Below are 12,602 nucleotides of genomic sequence, written 5' to 3' on the forward strand. Positions count from 1 at the left end.
GATTGTGTGTGTATGGGGGGGAGTGACATTAATGATTAGAATAAAAATACCAGAGGCTGTCCTGGCCAGTTCAGCTCAGCAGTTAGAGCATCGGTCTTCGGTCCAGAGAGACCTGGGTTCGGTTCCTGCTAAGGGCATGTACCTTGGTTGCAGTTTGTCCCCGGCCCTGGTTGGGTCGTGCGGGTGGCAGCCACTTGATGTGTCCCTTTCACGTCGATGTTTCTCTCTCTGTCTCTCTCCTGCTCTATCTGAACAAAAAATGGAAAAGTGTCCTCAGGTGAGGATAAAAAAAAAAAAAAAATACCAGAGGCTAAGATTTACAGAGTGTTTATATTGCACTACGCACTGGGCTATGTGTTTTACATAAATTATCTTGTATAATCTTAATAGCCACCCTATAAAGTAGTAACCATTTATATCTCTTTGTTTGTATGAGGACACTGAGTGTGGGGGAGGAGGGCCCTAAGGTACTTGCCCAAGGGTCACCCACTGAAAAGCTGCAAAGTGCCCTGGCCAGTTTAGCTCAGCAGTTAGAGCATAGGTCCAAAGACTGAAGGGTCAAGGGTTCGATTCCCAGTCAAGGGCACATACCTGGGTTGCGGGTTCAATCCTGGGCCCTGGTTGGGGTCGTGTGGGAGGCAGCCAATCAATGTGTCTCTCTCACGTTGCTGTTCCTCTCTCCCTTCCTCCCTTCCACTCTATCTAAAATCAGTGGAAAAGTAACCTCGGGTGAGGATTAGCAAAAAAATTTTTTAAAGCTGCAAAGCCAGAATCCAAACTTAAGCCCTCTGATTCTTAGGTACTGCACTCCAGAAGTACAGGCAAAGCAGGTAGGCACAGGGCCGAGGGTGCTCTGCTATTTACCAAGTGAAAAAAGAAAATTACAGAGTGATGAGCAAGGAGTATTTAAAAGAGTTTCTAACGTTTAGGAGAAGCCTAGTAGGATTACAGGTTAGGCAAGAGATTACAGGAGCATTAATTATTATATAAGATGCTCAGAGTGTGCTGTTTAACTATATGTACACAGACAGGACTGAAGCATGAAGGGAAGGAATGAGCTGTGCAAGGCCAGGCAGTGAATTAGATGTCAAATGGGAGTTACAAACCCGGAACTGCAATCAAACATTCTCTCCTAGCCTAGGCTGGTTTGGCTCAGCAGCTAGAGCACCAGCCTGAGGACCAAAGGGTCATGGGTACGATTCCTACATTGCCGGTTTAATCCCCAGCCCCAGTTGGGGTCATTAAGGAGGTGACTAATTGATGTGTTTCTCTCACATAGATGTTTCTCTCTCTCTCTCTCTCCCCCTCTTCCACTCTGTCTAAAAATCAATGGAAAGCCCTGGCCGGTTTGGCTCAGCGGTTGGAGCATCAGCCTGCGGTACAGAGAGACCCGGGTTCGGTTCCCGCTAAGGGCACGTACCTCGGTTGCAGTTTGTCCCCGGCCCTGGTTGGTCGTGCGGGTGGCAGCCACTCGATGTGTCCCTTCACATCGATGTTTCTCTCTCTCTCTCTTCCTCTCTCTCCCTCCCACTCTATCTGAACAAAAAATGGAAAAATGTCCTCGGGTGAGGATAAAAAAAAAAAAAAATCAATGGAAAAATATCCTTGAGTAAAGATTAACAATAACAAAAACACATTCTCTCCTAGACCTGAGGTTGGGAGATCTCTGGTATTGTTTCTCTTTCTGGTATATGTCTCTCTCTCACGTTGCTGTTCCTCTCTCCCTTCCTCCCTTCCACTCTATCTAAAATCAGTGGAAAAGTAACTCATTCATTCGATACTCATTCATTCACGGACTCAGCTGATCCTTACAGAATGCTTACTATAAGTATAGTACTTTGCGAGGGGCTGAGAATGGGAGAAGAATATTTCATGAAACAGTCCCTGACTTCTAGACTAATAAACTAGTTGGCTTATTGTTTGGAGTTTGGTGGCAAATGAGCAGACACAGTTAAACATCAACAACAAACACTTTTTCTTCTCAAATACCCTGGGAAGCCCTGCCAGTGTGGATCATTTGGTTGGAGCATTGTCCTGTACACTGGAAGGTCATGAGGTCACAGTTCGATTCCAGGTCAGGGCACATACACCTATGTTTCGGGTTTGATCCCCAGTCAGGGTGCATAAGGGAGGCAACTGATCATTGTATCTCTCTCACATTGATCTCTCTCTCTCTCTCTCTCTCTCTCTCTCTCTCTCTCTCTCCTGCTTCCTTCCTCTCTAAAATAAAATAAAATACCCTGGGAAAACAGAAAAACAGGTTTGAAGGGAAGCTCCTGTCTTCTGATCAGTCTCTCTGCCCAGACTCAGCTAACTAAGCCTGTGAAGAAAACTTCAAGCAGGGCCCGGCTGGTGTGCCTCAGTGGTTGAGCATCGACCTGTGCACAAAGAGGTTGCTGGTTTGATTCCTGGTCAGGGCACATGCCCAGGTTGTGGGCCTGATCCCCAGTGGGGGCCATGCAGGAGGCGGCCAATTGATGTTCTCTCTCATTGATGTTTCTTTTTTTTTTTAATCCTCACTCGAGGATATTTTTGCATTTATCTTCAGATAGAGCAGGAGGGAAAGGGGGAAGAAGAGAGAGAGAGAAACATCGATGTGAGAGACACACAATCGAGTGGTTGCCACCCACACGACTCCAAGCAGGGCCAGGGACAAACTGCAACCGAGGTACATGCCCTTAGTGGGAACTGAACCTGGGACTCTCTGGTCCATGGGCCAACGTTTTAACCACTGAGCCAAACCAGCCAGGGCTCATTGATGTTTCTCTCTCTCTCCCTCTCCCTTCCTTTCTCTCTAAAATCAATAAAGGAAAGAAAAGAAAGAAAGAAAGAAAGAAAGAAAGAAAGAAAGAAAGAAAGAAAGAAAGAAAGAAAGAAAGAAAGAAAAATTCAAGCAGAGGTTTTTAATCTAAAGTCATGGTTCCTACGGGGTCAATAGAAGGACTTCAACTGGTCTATGAATCATCTACTGAAATTATATGCAAAACAATAATTACAAATATGTGTACAGGAATTCTTAACCTGGTCTCAGTCAATTTCCTGATACTGTATGCAATTAATTCTGTATTTAAGCTTTTTTGGGGATGAGGGGATATGATCCAGACCCTCCACTGGAACCTCAACCAAGTCTATACCACATATAATATGTGCGCAAATCCATTCTAAGTGTGGATTTATCTCCTGGGACACCAGTTTTGTTATGTTTAGACAAGTACCCAAATTCCACAGGACAAAGATGAGTGAGGAGAAGTCCATGTTAGTTCCCTATAGGGGTTCAGGCCAGATCTTTACTCTAACCCTCAGCCCATTCTAGTCCTCCTAGCTAGACCTTACATAAGTGCTTAGCTGACATCAGCTAGTCCATTCTAGACTGCATCTAAATTCTGGAATGGCTTGGAAATCTAAGAGAATGAGCCACAAAAGTAGCTGGGTTTTTTTAACCAGCTTGAGATGATATGGGATCCAAAGATGCAGGAAGCCCAGAAACATGTATCAGAGGGTTGGTAAACATCCTGAAATTGTAGGCAAAAATGTTATGTGTATCCTTCTCAGTATACTTTCATCAAATGATCAAATCATGAATTTAAACCTAGCTCTCCACACCCCACATCCCTGCAAAAAAAGGCTGAGAACCCTAAACTCAGAGCATAAAGCGTCCTCACTGGACCTAATGATCTCACTAACGTGTAGTAGGGCTTAGGCCCAAGAAAACTCTGGCCAGGCAGTAAGGCCCCCTGGAGACAGGTCACTGACCTTTGTACGGGGTACAATGTTGAGTTCCAATTTTTGGTCCACCAGGCTGGCCCCTGCCTCAGAGAGATAGCCCTGGTTGAGGACAAGGCAATCACGGCCAAAGCAGCAGGGACAGCACAGCTTCTGCAGCCACTTGGTCCACTTAGGATTAAGGTGCCCATATGGCTCTTCATTCTTGGGTTTGAAAACACCAATGATCTTCTACACAGACAAAAGAAAAAGAGGACGTTAAAAGCAAGCTGATTAAAGTAGCTCACAGACCAGGTCAGCAGGAATATAGAAACAAATGAGAGGGCATGGACAAACAGCCTCTACTTAGAGCCAGACACTGGCTTCTCCCAAGCTTATTAGGGGAAGACACCAGCTCATGTATGCCACTAAAAGACCCACTGATACAAAAGGCTGTGGCAAAAGAAGGTGCCAAGTCTAGTATATGTGGTACAACATATTGTAACACCATCAAACCACAACTTCCAAGGTACATACATACACACTAATGCTCTGTAGCAATTATGTAAAGACTCAAAAAATTATCAACTGACGCAAAATTAGTAAAGTATTATGGAATGAGGTTAAGAAAATTTCTTCATCAATACTTGATTTCCTCTATCAGCCTTACTATCCCACCCCACTGGGTGTTAATAAAACCTTACAATAAAAAGTTTAGAAATGACAAAATAAAAAGGCAACAAAAAAGTAAAATCATAGCAATAAAACGAATCTGTTACCTGGTTAGAATGGGGTTCACTTAAGTCATTTTGATAGGCAAGAGACCAGGACATAAGAGGCCACAAAGATTAAATCCATCTTCTCTAAAAGACAGTAACTTAATCCTCAAAGGTCCTTGGAAATATGGGATGCTGCGGCAACCTAGAAACTATGGTCCTCCCTCCCGAAGATTTCTTCCCCAGGCCAGTCAGCTTTCTCAGGTTATTTTGCATATTTCTCTTTCCCTGCAGTTCCCAAACTGGTCATTTCAAAGAAAGAGAAGTAAATATGCTATCCAAGTGACTCATCTTCTTACCATAAGACTCTCCCTCTCCCATTACCCCAACTCAAGCTAGTCTGGGTCATAAGACATTTTCCTGTGGGTATCACTTCCTCAATGGCAGGTCACAGCAGACAACATACACCTATCTGCCTGCATGAAGTAAGTACTCATATTAGGAACTGGCTAGGCACATGTCTCCAGCAATATTTGGTCAACCATGAGGCCAGTTCCTTCAAGAAGCCTGGTAAGGATTTGAGAGTGCTAGAAAAATACAGAACTCTTTTCCTTCCTCCAAAATAATCAATTTATTCTTACAGATAAACTTACTTATCCACTAGAAAAAGTAAAATGCATATATTCATATCATAAGTCAGAATTACAGTCATTCAAAGTGGCTAGCAAGAGGCCGAAGTTAGCAATCTTCCTTTCTAGCTCTGCTCCCTGGAATCCTGGGCTCTGAACCACACAGCTCACCATTCAGAGGATGACTGATAAGTCCATTTAACTCTCTGGAATCTGGGCAGTGAATCACAGGACAATGTGAGGCATGCCCCAGAACCCAACAGTAAGTTTAAATGAAGCACAACGTGTAGTTCAGCAAGCTGGTCCCCAAAAGGAAGAACAAGACATTCCTACTACTAGTGAGGCTGAAAAATGCCAGGCCTGAGGCTTAAATACTTCCACTTAAAGAAAGCAGAACTTGAAAGCCAAAAGTGCAGCCAAGCATCATTTATTGACTAGCCTTTCAAATTTCTGTTTCCTTCCCCCATAAGGAGAATCAGAGCATTTCATCAACTCTAAAAGCATTAGTAACCATGGTTATCTCAGTACAAGGTGTTTGATAAATAATAATGTCTACACTGGACAAATGAGGGAATGGTAGGGTGGGAAGGATGGAGGAACCAAAGTACGTTCAGACAGAAGGGGAGACAAGTGCCTTTCAGGACTAAGTATAGGCCTCAGTCTAATTCAATTCTGTTAACATCTGCTCAGTGCCTAGTTTGTGTGAGCACTCTGCAGGTTTCCTAGATATATATATAAAACTACCCTGGCCTAATTTCCAAAGCTAATGGTCACTTCACATAATCAGGTGTGTTACTGAATACTCAAGTATACTTTCCTACCCTGGCTGGTTTGGCTCAGGGGTTAGAGCATAGGCCTGTGGTCCAGAGAGACCACATGCAGGGAGGCGGCCAATCAATGTTCTCTCTCATCGATGTTTCTATCTCTCTCTCCCTCCCTCTCTCCCTTTCTCTCTCTCTCTGATATCAATAAAGAAAAAAAATCAAACGCTTAAAACTTATTAAGGATCCTTAAAAGCTTTTGTTTATATGAGTAAAACCTATTATTTGCAGTAGTAGAAATTAAGACTGAAATGTTAAAACTATTTATGAATTCATTTAATAAAAATAAACCCACTATATTAACATGAGTGACATGTTTTATAAAAAATAACTGTATTTTTAAAAACAATTTTTAGTGATAAGATGGCAATGTTTTATATTTTTGCCGATCTCTCTAATATTTGGCTTATTAAAAAAACAACTGGATTCTCACATCTTCCTTAATATTAAATGTTTCAATATCATATGTCATGTAGTCTCTGGAAAACTCCCCACTGTACACTCATGGGGGAATTAGAGTGAAAAAGGCAAAGTCTTAAAATTATTGTGAAAATAGTTTTGACCTGTGGTCCCCAAAAGGGACTCCCAGGGGTCCTTGATCACACTGTAAGAACTTCTGTATTTTGTATTAGAGTTTGGAAAGAAACAGCACTCCCCAGCTTAACTATTTAGGTAGAGAAGCTTTAGTTACATGTTAACTGTTACAAAAGAGAGGGAGGGGTTACTTCAAATACACGAGACCCTGAAAGATGGGATCCAAATAGAATATAGTGAAGAGATTTAGCCTGTATTTATTTTCTAATCCATTGCCTTCGACCCCACCTACCTCATCCATCAGAACTTGTGGTCTGGGACAGCTCCCTATTAACAGATGGTAGGTGATACTTACAATCTCAAGCACTACATTTATATTTCATAATCAAATTTGACTGCTTCTTAGCATTTTATTTAGTAAAGGAAGAAAAAAAAAACAGATTCTATCTGAGACCTTTATTCTTTATTTGGCTTTCAGTGTGGTTCTCAACCAAATGTAAGGACATCAGAATTTCTTGAAGATGTACATTCAATAGTATAACATACGTTTTTATATTTGAAAAATAGAAAAAAAATACTATACTGATATCATGACAAACTCTTGGTGGATAAAGTATTTTATTATTATTATTATTTTTTAATCCTCACCTGAGGATATTTTTCTATTTATCTTCAGACACAGTGGGAGGGAGAGAGAGGGAGAGAGAGAAACATCGACGTGAGAGGGATACATCAACTGGTTGCCTCCCGTAACCAAGGTGTGTGACCTTGGCTGGAATTGAACCCATGGCTCATTAGTCCACGGGCTGATGCTCTAACCAGCCAGGGCAGAACAAGTAGTTTTTAAAGGTTGAAAATTATGATATAAGGCCAAATTCCTAGAACATGTGAAATTTTGAAGCAAATACCAGTTAGGATTATCTATCTAGTGAATTCTAAATGGTCATGAAAGCATCTTTTCAAAATGATATGACTTTTACCTTACTCGATGCTAATATATCCAAGAAAGCCTAATCCAGAGGTCAATGGGCATATAATTTAAAAACAAAACACTCTGACTAAGCAGAAATCATGCCAGGGGCTTTAGGTGTGATATCTCATTTAATCTGCTCAAAAAACTAGAGAATCACATGCTATTCTATGATTCTTTGCAACATGAACATCTAGTATTACTAGCCTCACAAAACAGAAAATGCTCAAAAAATACTTTTGTAGGTGAATGAGTATGAGACCTGAAGTGCAAGGATGTAAGTGAGGAGGGTAATAGGAGTACTCTCTACCATGACTTCTGATCTAGCATTTTCCATCTTACTGTTCCAGGTCCCAACTTGCTCACCCTGAGGGAGAAACCATCCCAAGTTGAGAAACAGAGTCAGGGCTCTTATCTTCAAAAAAGCTTTTGGCCTGTCTAGCTCCAAATATAACTCACATAAACTACTGTTCCCCCAATCTCTGTTCCCCCTTTTTCCTTGGACACAGGACTTTTAGCTAGGCAAAATAGACTATAGTACCCAGACACTACTGCAGCTAAGTCCTGGACAATGGGATATAACAAGAACAGTCTGAGGCAACTTCTAGGAAATGCCTTAAAGGGAATGGGCATATACTCCCTCTCATTTTTCTTCTTCCAGCTGTCTGAAAAGCAGGTAAGATGTTTGCAGTCTGAGTAGCCATCTTGGATCATGAAGTGAAAGTCACATGCTAAGGATGGCTGATCAGATGGATGGAAGGAATGTGCATCCCTAATAAGGTGAAATGCCATGCCAGCCCTGAGTGGCCTATAGACTTCTTTTATGAGAGTTAAATGTACTTTAATTTGAGTCATTATTATTTAAAATTTTCTGCCACACAGTCAAATTTAATCCTGGCCAAAATGGTAGCTGAAAAATCAGAAATTCAGATGACTAACTCTGAGGCAGCAGAGCGTGGTGTTTAGGAGCATGAACTGCAGCCAGTCACCTGGGTCTGTATCCTGCCTCCCACTTACTAGCTAGCTATGAAACCTGGCCAATTACTTATACTGTGTGCCTTGGTATCATCATCTGTGTGTAAAAGAATAGTACCTACCTCTAAGGGTGTTATGAGAACAAAGTGAGTTGTTACTTGTAAATCATTCAAAACAGTACCTGGCATATAATAAGTGCTATCTAAGTACCTGTCAAGTAAAATAAATACATTTGGAATAGGGCAAAAGATGACAAGATCAACTACATTGAGTCTGTGAGCCAGTCTGATATACCACAGGATTTAGGAAGTGGTCCTCTGCCCTCAACCACATTCTCCTCAGTGGGAGAAGGATGGTTACATTAATAACTTTTGTCAGGACATATGTGTTTCAACATCCTCTCTAAGAAAGGACAGTGCGCAGAAAATTATAGAGACTGGGATCCTGCAAATCACCAAGAAACACACCCATAGTCTGTCATTCTCTGTGGCCTATATACTGAGGTAGAAGTACTTTACCTGCCAGGTAGAATTAAGAGATCACATTACTCCCACCTGTCAAAGCACCTGATCATTTCTCAGCTGATCTGACATACTTCCAACAGAGCTGTAACAGTGTGATGACAGAAATACAAAAACCTCCCTCTGGCTCCTGTACCTAGCAAAGATAATCAGTCCAACAAGCTAAAATAAAAACCACTCATATCTTAGGTGTCATTCTAGTTCACCAATAAAAAAGATGAAAGCATCTTGTCAACATTTAGACCTCAGAACACCTAGCTTTCTTTTCTTCTAGAAGTGATGGTTTACCTTTGAGCTTTCCATTTAACTCACTGCTCCCTTATTTGAGGGACTTGGAAAGACCTGTTACTCTCAAAGCTTTCCCCAATTTATGTTAACTAAGTTGATAGCAGACTTGTTCTCTGGTTCTTTTTGTTATTGTTGTTAATCCTCACCCAAGGATATTTTTCCATTGATCTTTAGATAGATAGAGTGGACAGGGGAGAGGGCGAGGGGGCGGGGCAAGAGGAACAGCCACTGAGACACATGGATTGGTTGCCTTCTGCGTGACCCCAACCCCAACCCCGACCCTGACTGGGGACGAGGATCAAACCTGCAACCCAGGTACTGCCCTTGACCAGGAATCAAACCCAAGACCCTTCAATCCTTAGCTGACTCTCTAACCACTGAGCTAAACCGGCCAGGACTCTGGTTCTTGATAATTCAGGGATGACAACATCTGGGAGAATAACTAGATCATTCAGTGAACCTAACCAAGAGCTACAAGTCACAGCCCATCTTGGCCACCCAGCACTCCTATCAAAATGGCACATCACCCATTTATAAGAGTTCACACAGGAGAGATGCAGGGAAAATTTGAGGGAGCCTTAACACCCATCATTCCAATAACTGTAACAATAACACATATTTTTCCAATAAACCATTATGGCCCATCTGAGAATTCTGGCAGACAAGATTTGATATTTTTTGACCCATGATATTCCAGTGACACTTCTACAGTTCTCAAAAGAATAAAGGTAGGTACTTTGAAAGATCACCAGACATTCAAACTGCAAACCAGGAAAGTCTATCCGATTACCACTGCCTGCCCTCACTCCAGCTACTTTAAGCTGGACATCTAGAAATCTCGGCTGGCTGCCTTCAGAACTCAGAAACTGGGATTACAGTCTATTTCAATCATTAACCTGTGTTTGTCTTTTGTTTCCATAGAACTGCCTTTTATTAAATGACCGTTTGTATAATTAAAGGCCTAGTTTTGCGAGTCCACCTGTATCACTGCCTCCTGAAATGAGACAACTATTTTATTAAACTGACATATTCTCAAGTCTAAGAGACTGATTCAAGAAGATAGCACAATCTACCAACCTAACTTCTTGAGCTGGACTTCATGGGGAAGTTTCAAAGGCAGGACTAAAAGATAGCAGATTATGCTACCCCAAAATGTGCCACTTTCCCATATGTATTGAGCTGAAGGCAATCAAGACCGAGCAGACTCAGGAAAAACTTTTACCTCTCCCTTAACTGCCCTAAAGAACTTAGATAGGGGGCCTAGCCTAGAAGGAGAGCTATTACCAGAGAGGGCTTTTTTTTTTATCCTCACCTGAGGACACCCTTCCATTTTTGGTTCAGATAGAGTGGGAGGAAGAGAGAGAGAGAGAAACATTGACGTGAAAGGGACACATCCAGCGGTTGCCACTCGCATGACCCAACCAGGGCCGGGGCAAACTGCAACTGAGGTATGTGCCCTTAGCAGGAACCGAACCCATGTCTCTCTGGACTGCAGGTCAACGCTCTAACCGCTGAGCCAAACCAGCCAGGGCCAGAGAGGGCTTTTTTTTTTTTTTAATCTGAAAGACTTACCTACATGGCAGGTAAAACATCTGTTTACCAAACACCTGCTCTTCTTAACTTCCTGGTGAATTGCCCTCCTCCCCTTTGATGGCCATATCCCTTAGCTAAGGATGGCATATAAACCTTAATTGCCTGCCTGCCTTTGGCTCTCATATGTTTAGGGGCTCCAGTAACCTAGAAAATCAAATGTTTTTCTTATATTAAAGAAAAAAAAAGGGGGCCCTGGCCGGTTTGGCTCAGCAGTTTGAGCGGACCAGAGTCTTGGGTTCGATTCTGGTCAAGGGTATGTATTTCAATTGCAGTTCAGTCCCCAGCCCTGGCAGGGGTCGTGTGGGAAGCGACCAATTGATGTGCCCTGCCTTGATCAATCAATGCCCCATCCCATTCCCACCCCATTTATACAAATGCAAGGGACAAAATAAAGGTCAGCAAACACACTGTCTTAGCTGAAAAGCAAACTATGATAGTCCTGGGAGAGAAATGAAAGTAAAAAGGCAGCTGACAGTCCCATGATTCTAAAACTCCATACTAATATTGAGGAACCATAAAAAAGAAAAACTGAACAATTTCCCAAAAGAGTGAGCAATAATCAAGATGAAAACTGGTGATTCCACCCACTCTACCACCACTGCCTGCCAGTAAGACCTGGGTAGGTGTCAGGAGTCATCCCCACAGCACAGAAAGCTGGAACTGAACCCTCAACAGTCCCTAATGGGTTACACATCCTCCTCAATTAACATCAACAACACTGGTTTGGTCCAAAAAGAGAGAAACACGGGCCCAAACCTCAAATCTGTGTATCTGTAGAGTAATGGCGGAACAGTAGTCTCTGTAGTTTAGGGAACCTACTAGAAAGCAGCATCTCCGCGCGCGTCTCTGTCCAGAAGCAGCAGATTGCCCCACCACACCGCTGGGTCCCTCGCCTGTATCTGGCCAATTTCCTCTTTTCATTTTTTGCTCACTCCTCCCCCACTAAATAGGTTTTGATTTATTTCTTCATTTCGCAGAGCTGCTCCATCTCCAGTCCTCCGTGGCATTACAAAATCCTGCCAAGGGGCTCCGCACTGTAAAGTTTCTCCCTTCTGCAGCCTTTCTTTCAGCTCCCCTCCCCCCTCTCCCTGAGGCTGTGTGAAGCCCCAAACTCCCCTGGACAGGCCCACCGTTCCCGCAGCTGATGGCCTCGGTCCCCACCCCGCTCTCACCCCTTGAGGGTCCTTGACGAAGTAGCTTCCGCTGGAGCCTTGGTAGATGCGCTCCGGGAAGATGTTGAGCTCGATGGCCTTCTCGGCCCGTCTCACCACCGCCTCGAACTCCGGGTCCTCCGGGAACTCGTTCTGATCGCGCTGCGGGAAGTGCGAAGATGTCACGGCCAGGGCTTGGGTCTGAGACGCCACGGTCTGGGTTTGACCCTGGGCCGCCCGGGCCCGATCCAGCAGTGGCTGCCGCTCCCGGTCCTGGCCTGGCGAGGCTGGTGGGGTGGGAGGCGGGCCGGCCGCCGCCGCCGCCGCCACTCGAAGGGCGCCCCCCGGCACCTGAGGAAAGTGAACACCCACGCCGAATGGAGAAGTGTAGTCCGGGGGATGGGCCCGCTCGGGGGACACTAGTGGGCTAGTCTCGTCCATCCCTTAGGCCACCGGCTCCGGGACCCGGCGCGTCCCACACAGCTGAACTCCCGGCCGGGACCAATCCGCAACACCTCCAAGCCCTGCCTGGCCAACCAGGTCGTAGTGCCTCTTTGGCCCCGCCCCCTACCTTCCCTGTTTACTTGGCGACGAGTAGGCACGACCCCTCGCGCGGAATGGTAGCCAATCAGAATCAGCACCTACGCAATCGCGCTCCGCATTTTTAGCTCGTCACCTTCTGTGAGGACTGCGCATGTTCCA

General features: G+C 44.0%; 1 protein-coding gene across 3 annotated transcripts in view; it reads right to left on the minus strand.

The window, feature by feature from the left end:
- Nucleotides 1-12,370, minus strand: part of PI4K2A (phosphatidylinositol 4-kinase type 2 alpha) — a 31,869-nt gene extending 19,499 nt beyond the window's left edge. The window contains exons 1-2 of one of the 3 annotated variants that reach the window (XM_036265447.1): nt 11,922-12,364; nt 3,754-3,954 (exon numbers count right to left, since the gene is read on the minus strand). In XM_036265447.1, coding sequence (XP_036121340.1) covers nt 3,754-3,954; nt 11,922-12,341 — 621 coding nt within the window. In that variant the 5' untranslated portion in view covers nt 12,342-12,364. Of the gene's footprint in view, nt 1-3,753; nt 3,955-11,921 lie in introns of all 3 variants that reach the window. The other 2 variants (XM_036265448.1, XM_036265449.1) reach the window with 2 other exon arrangements.
- Between the last annotated feature and the right edge of the window lie 232 nt (nt 12,371-12,602).

The sequence above is a fragment of the Molossus molossus genome, unplaced genomic scaffold, assembly GCF_014108415.1.
Source record: "Molossus molossus isolate mMolMol1 unplaced genomic scaffold, mMolMol1.p scaffold_m16_p_17, whole genome shotgun sequence".
NCBI lineage: Eukaryota > Metazoa > Chordata > Mammalia > Chiroptera > Molossidae > Molossus > Molossus molossus.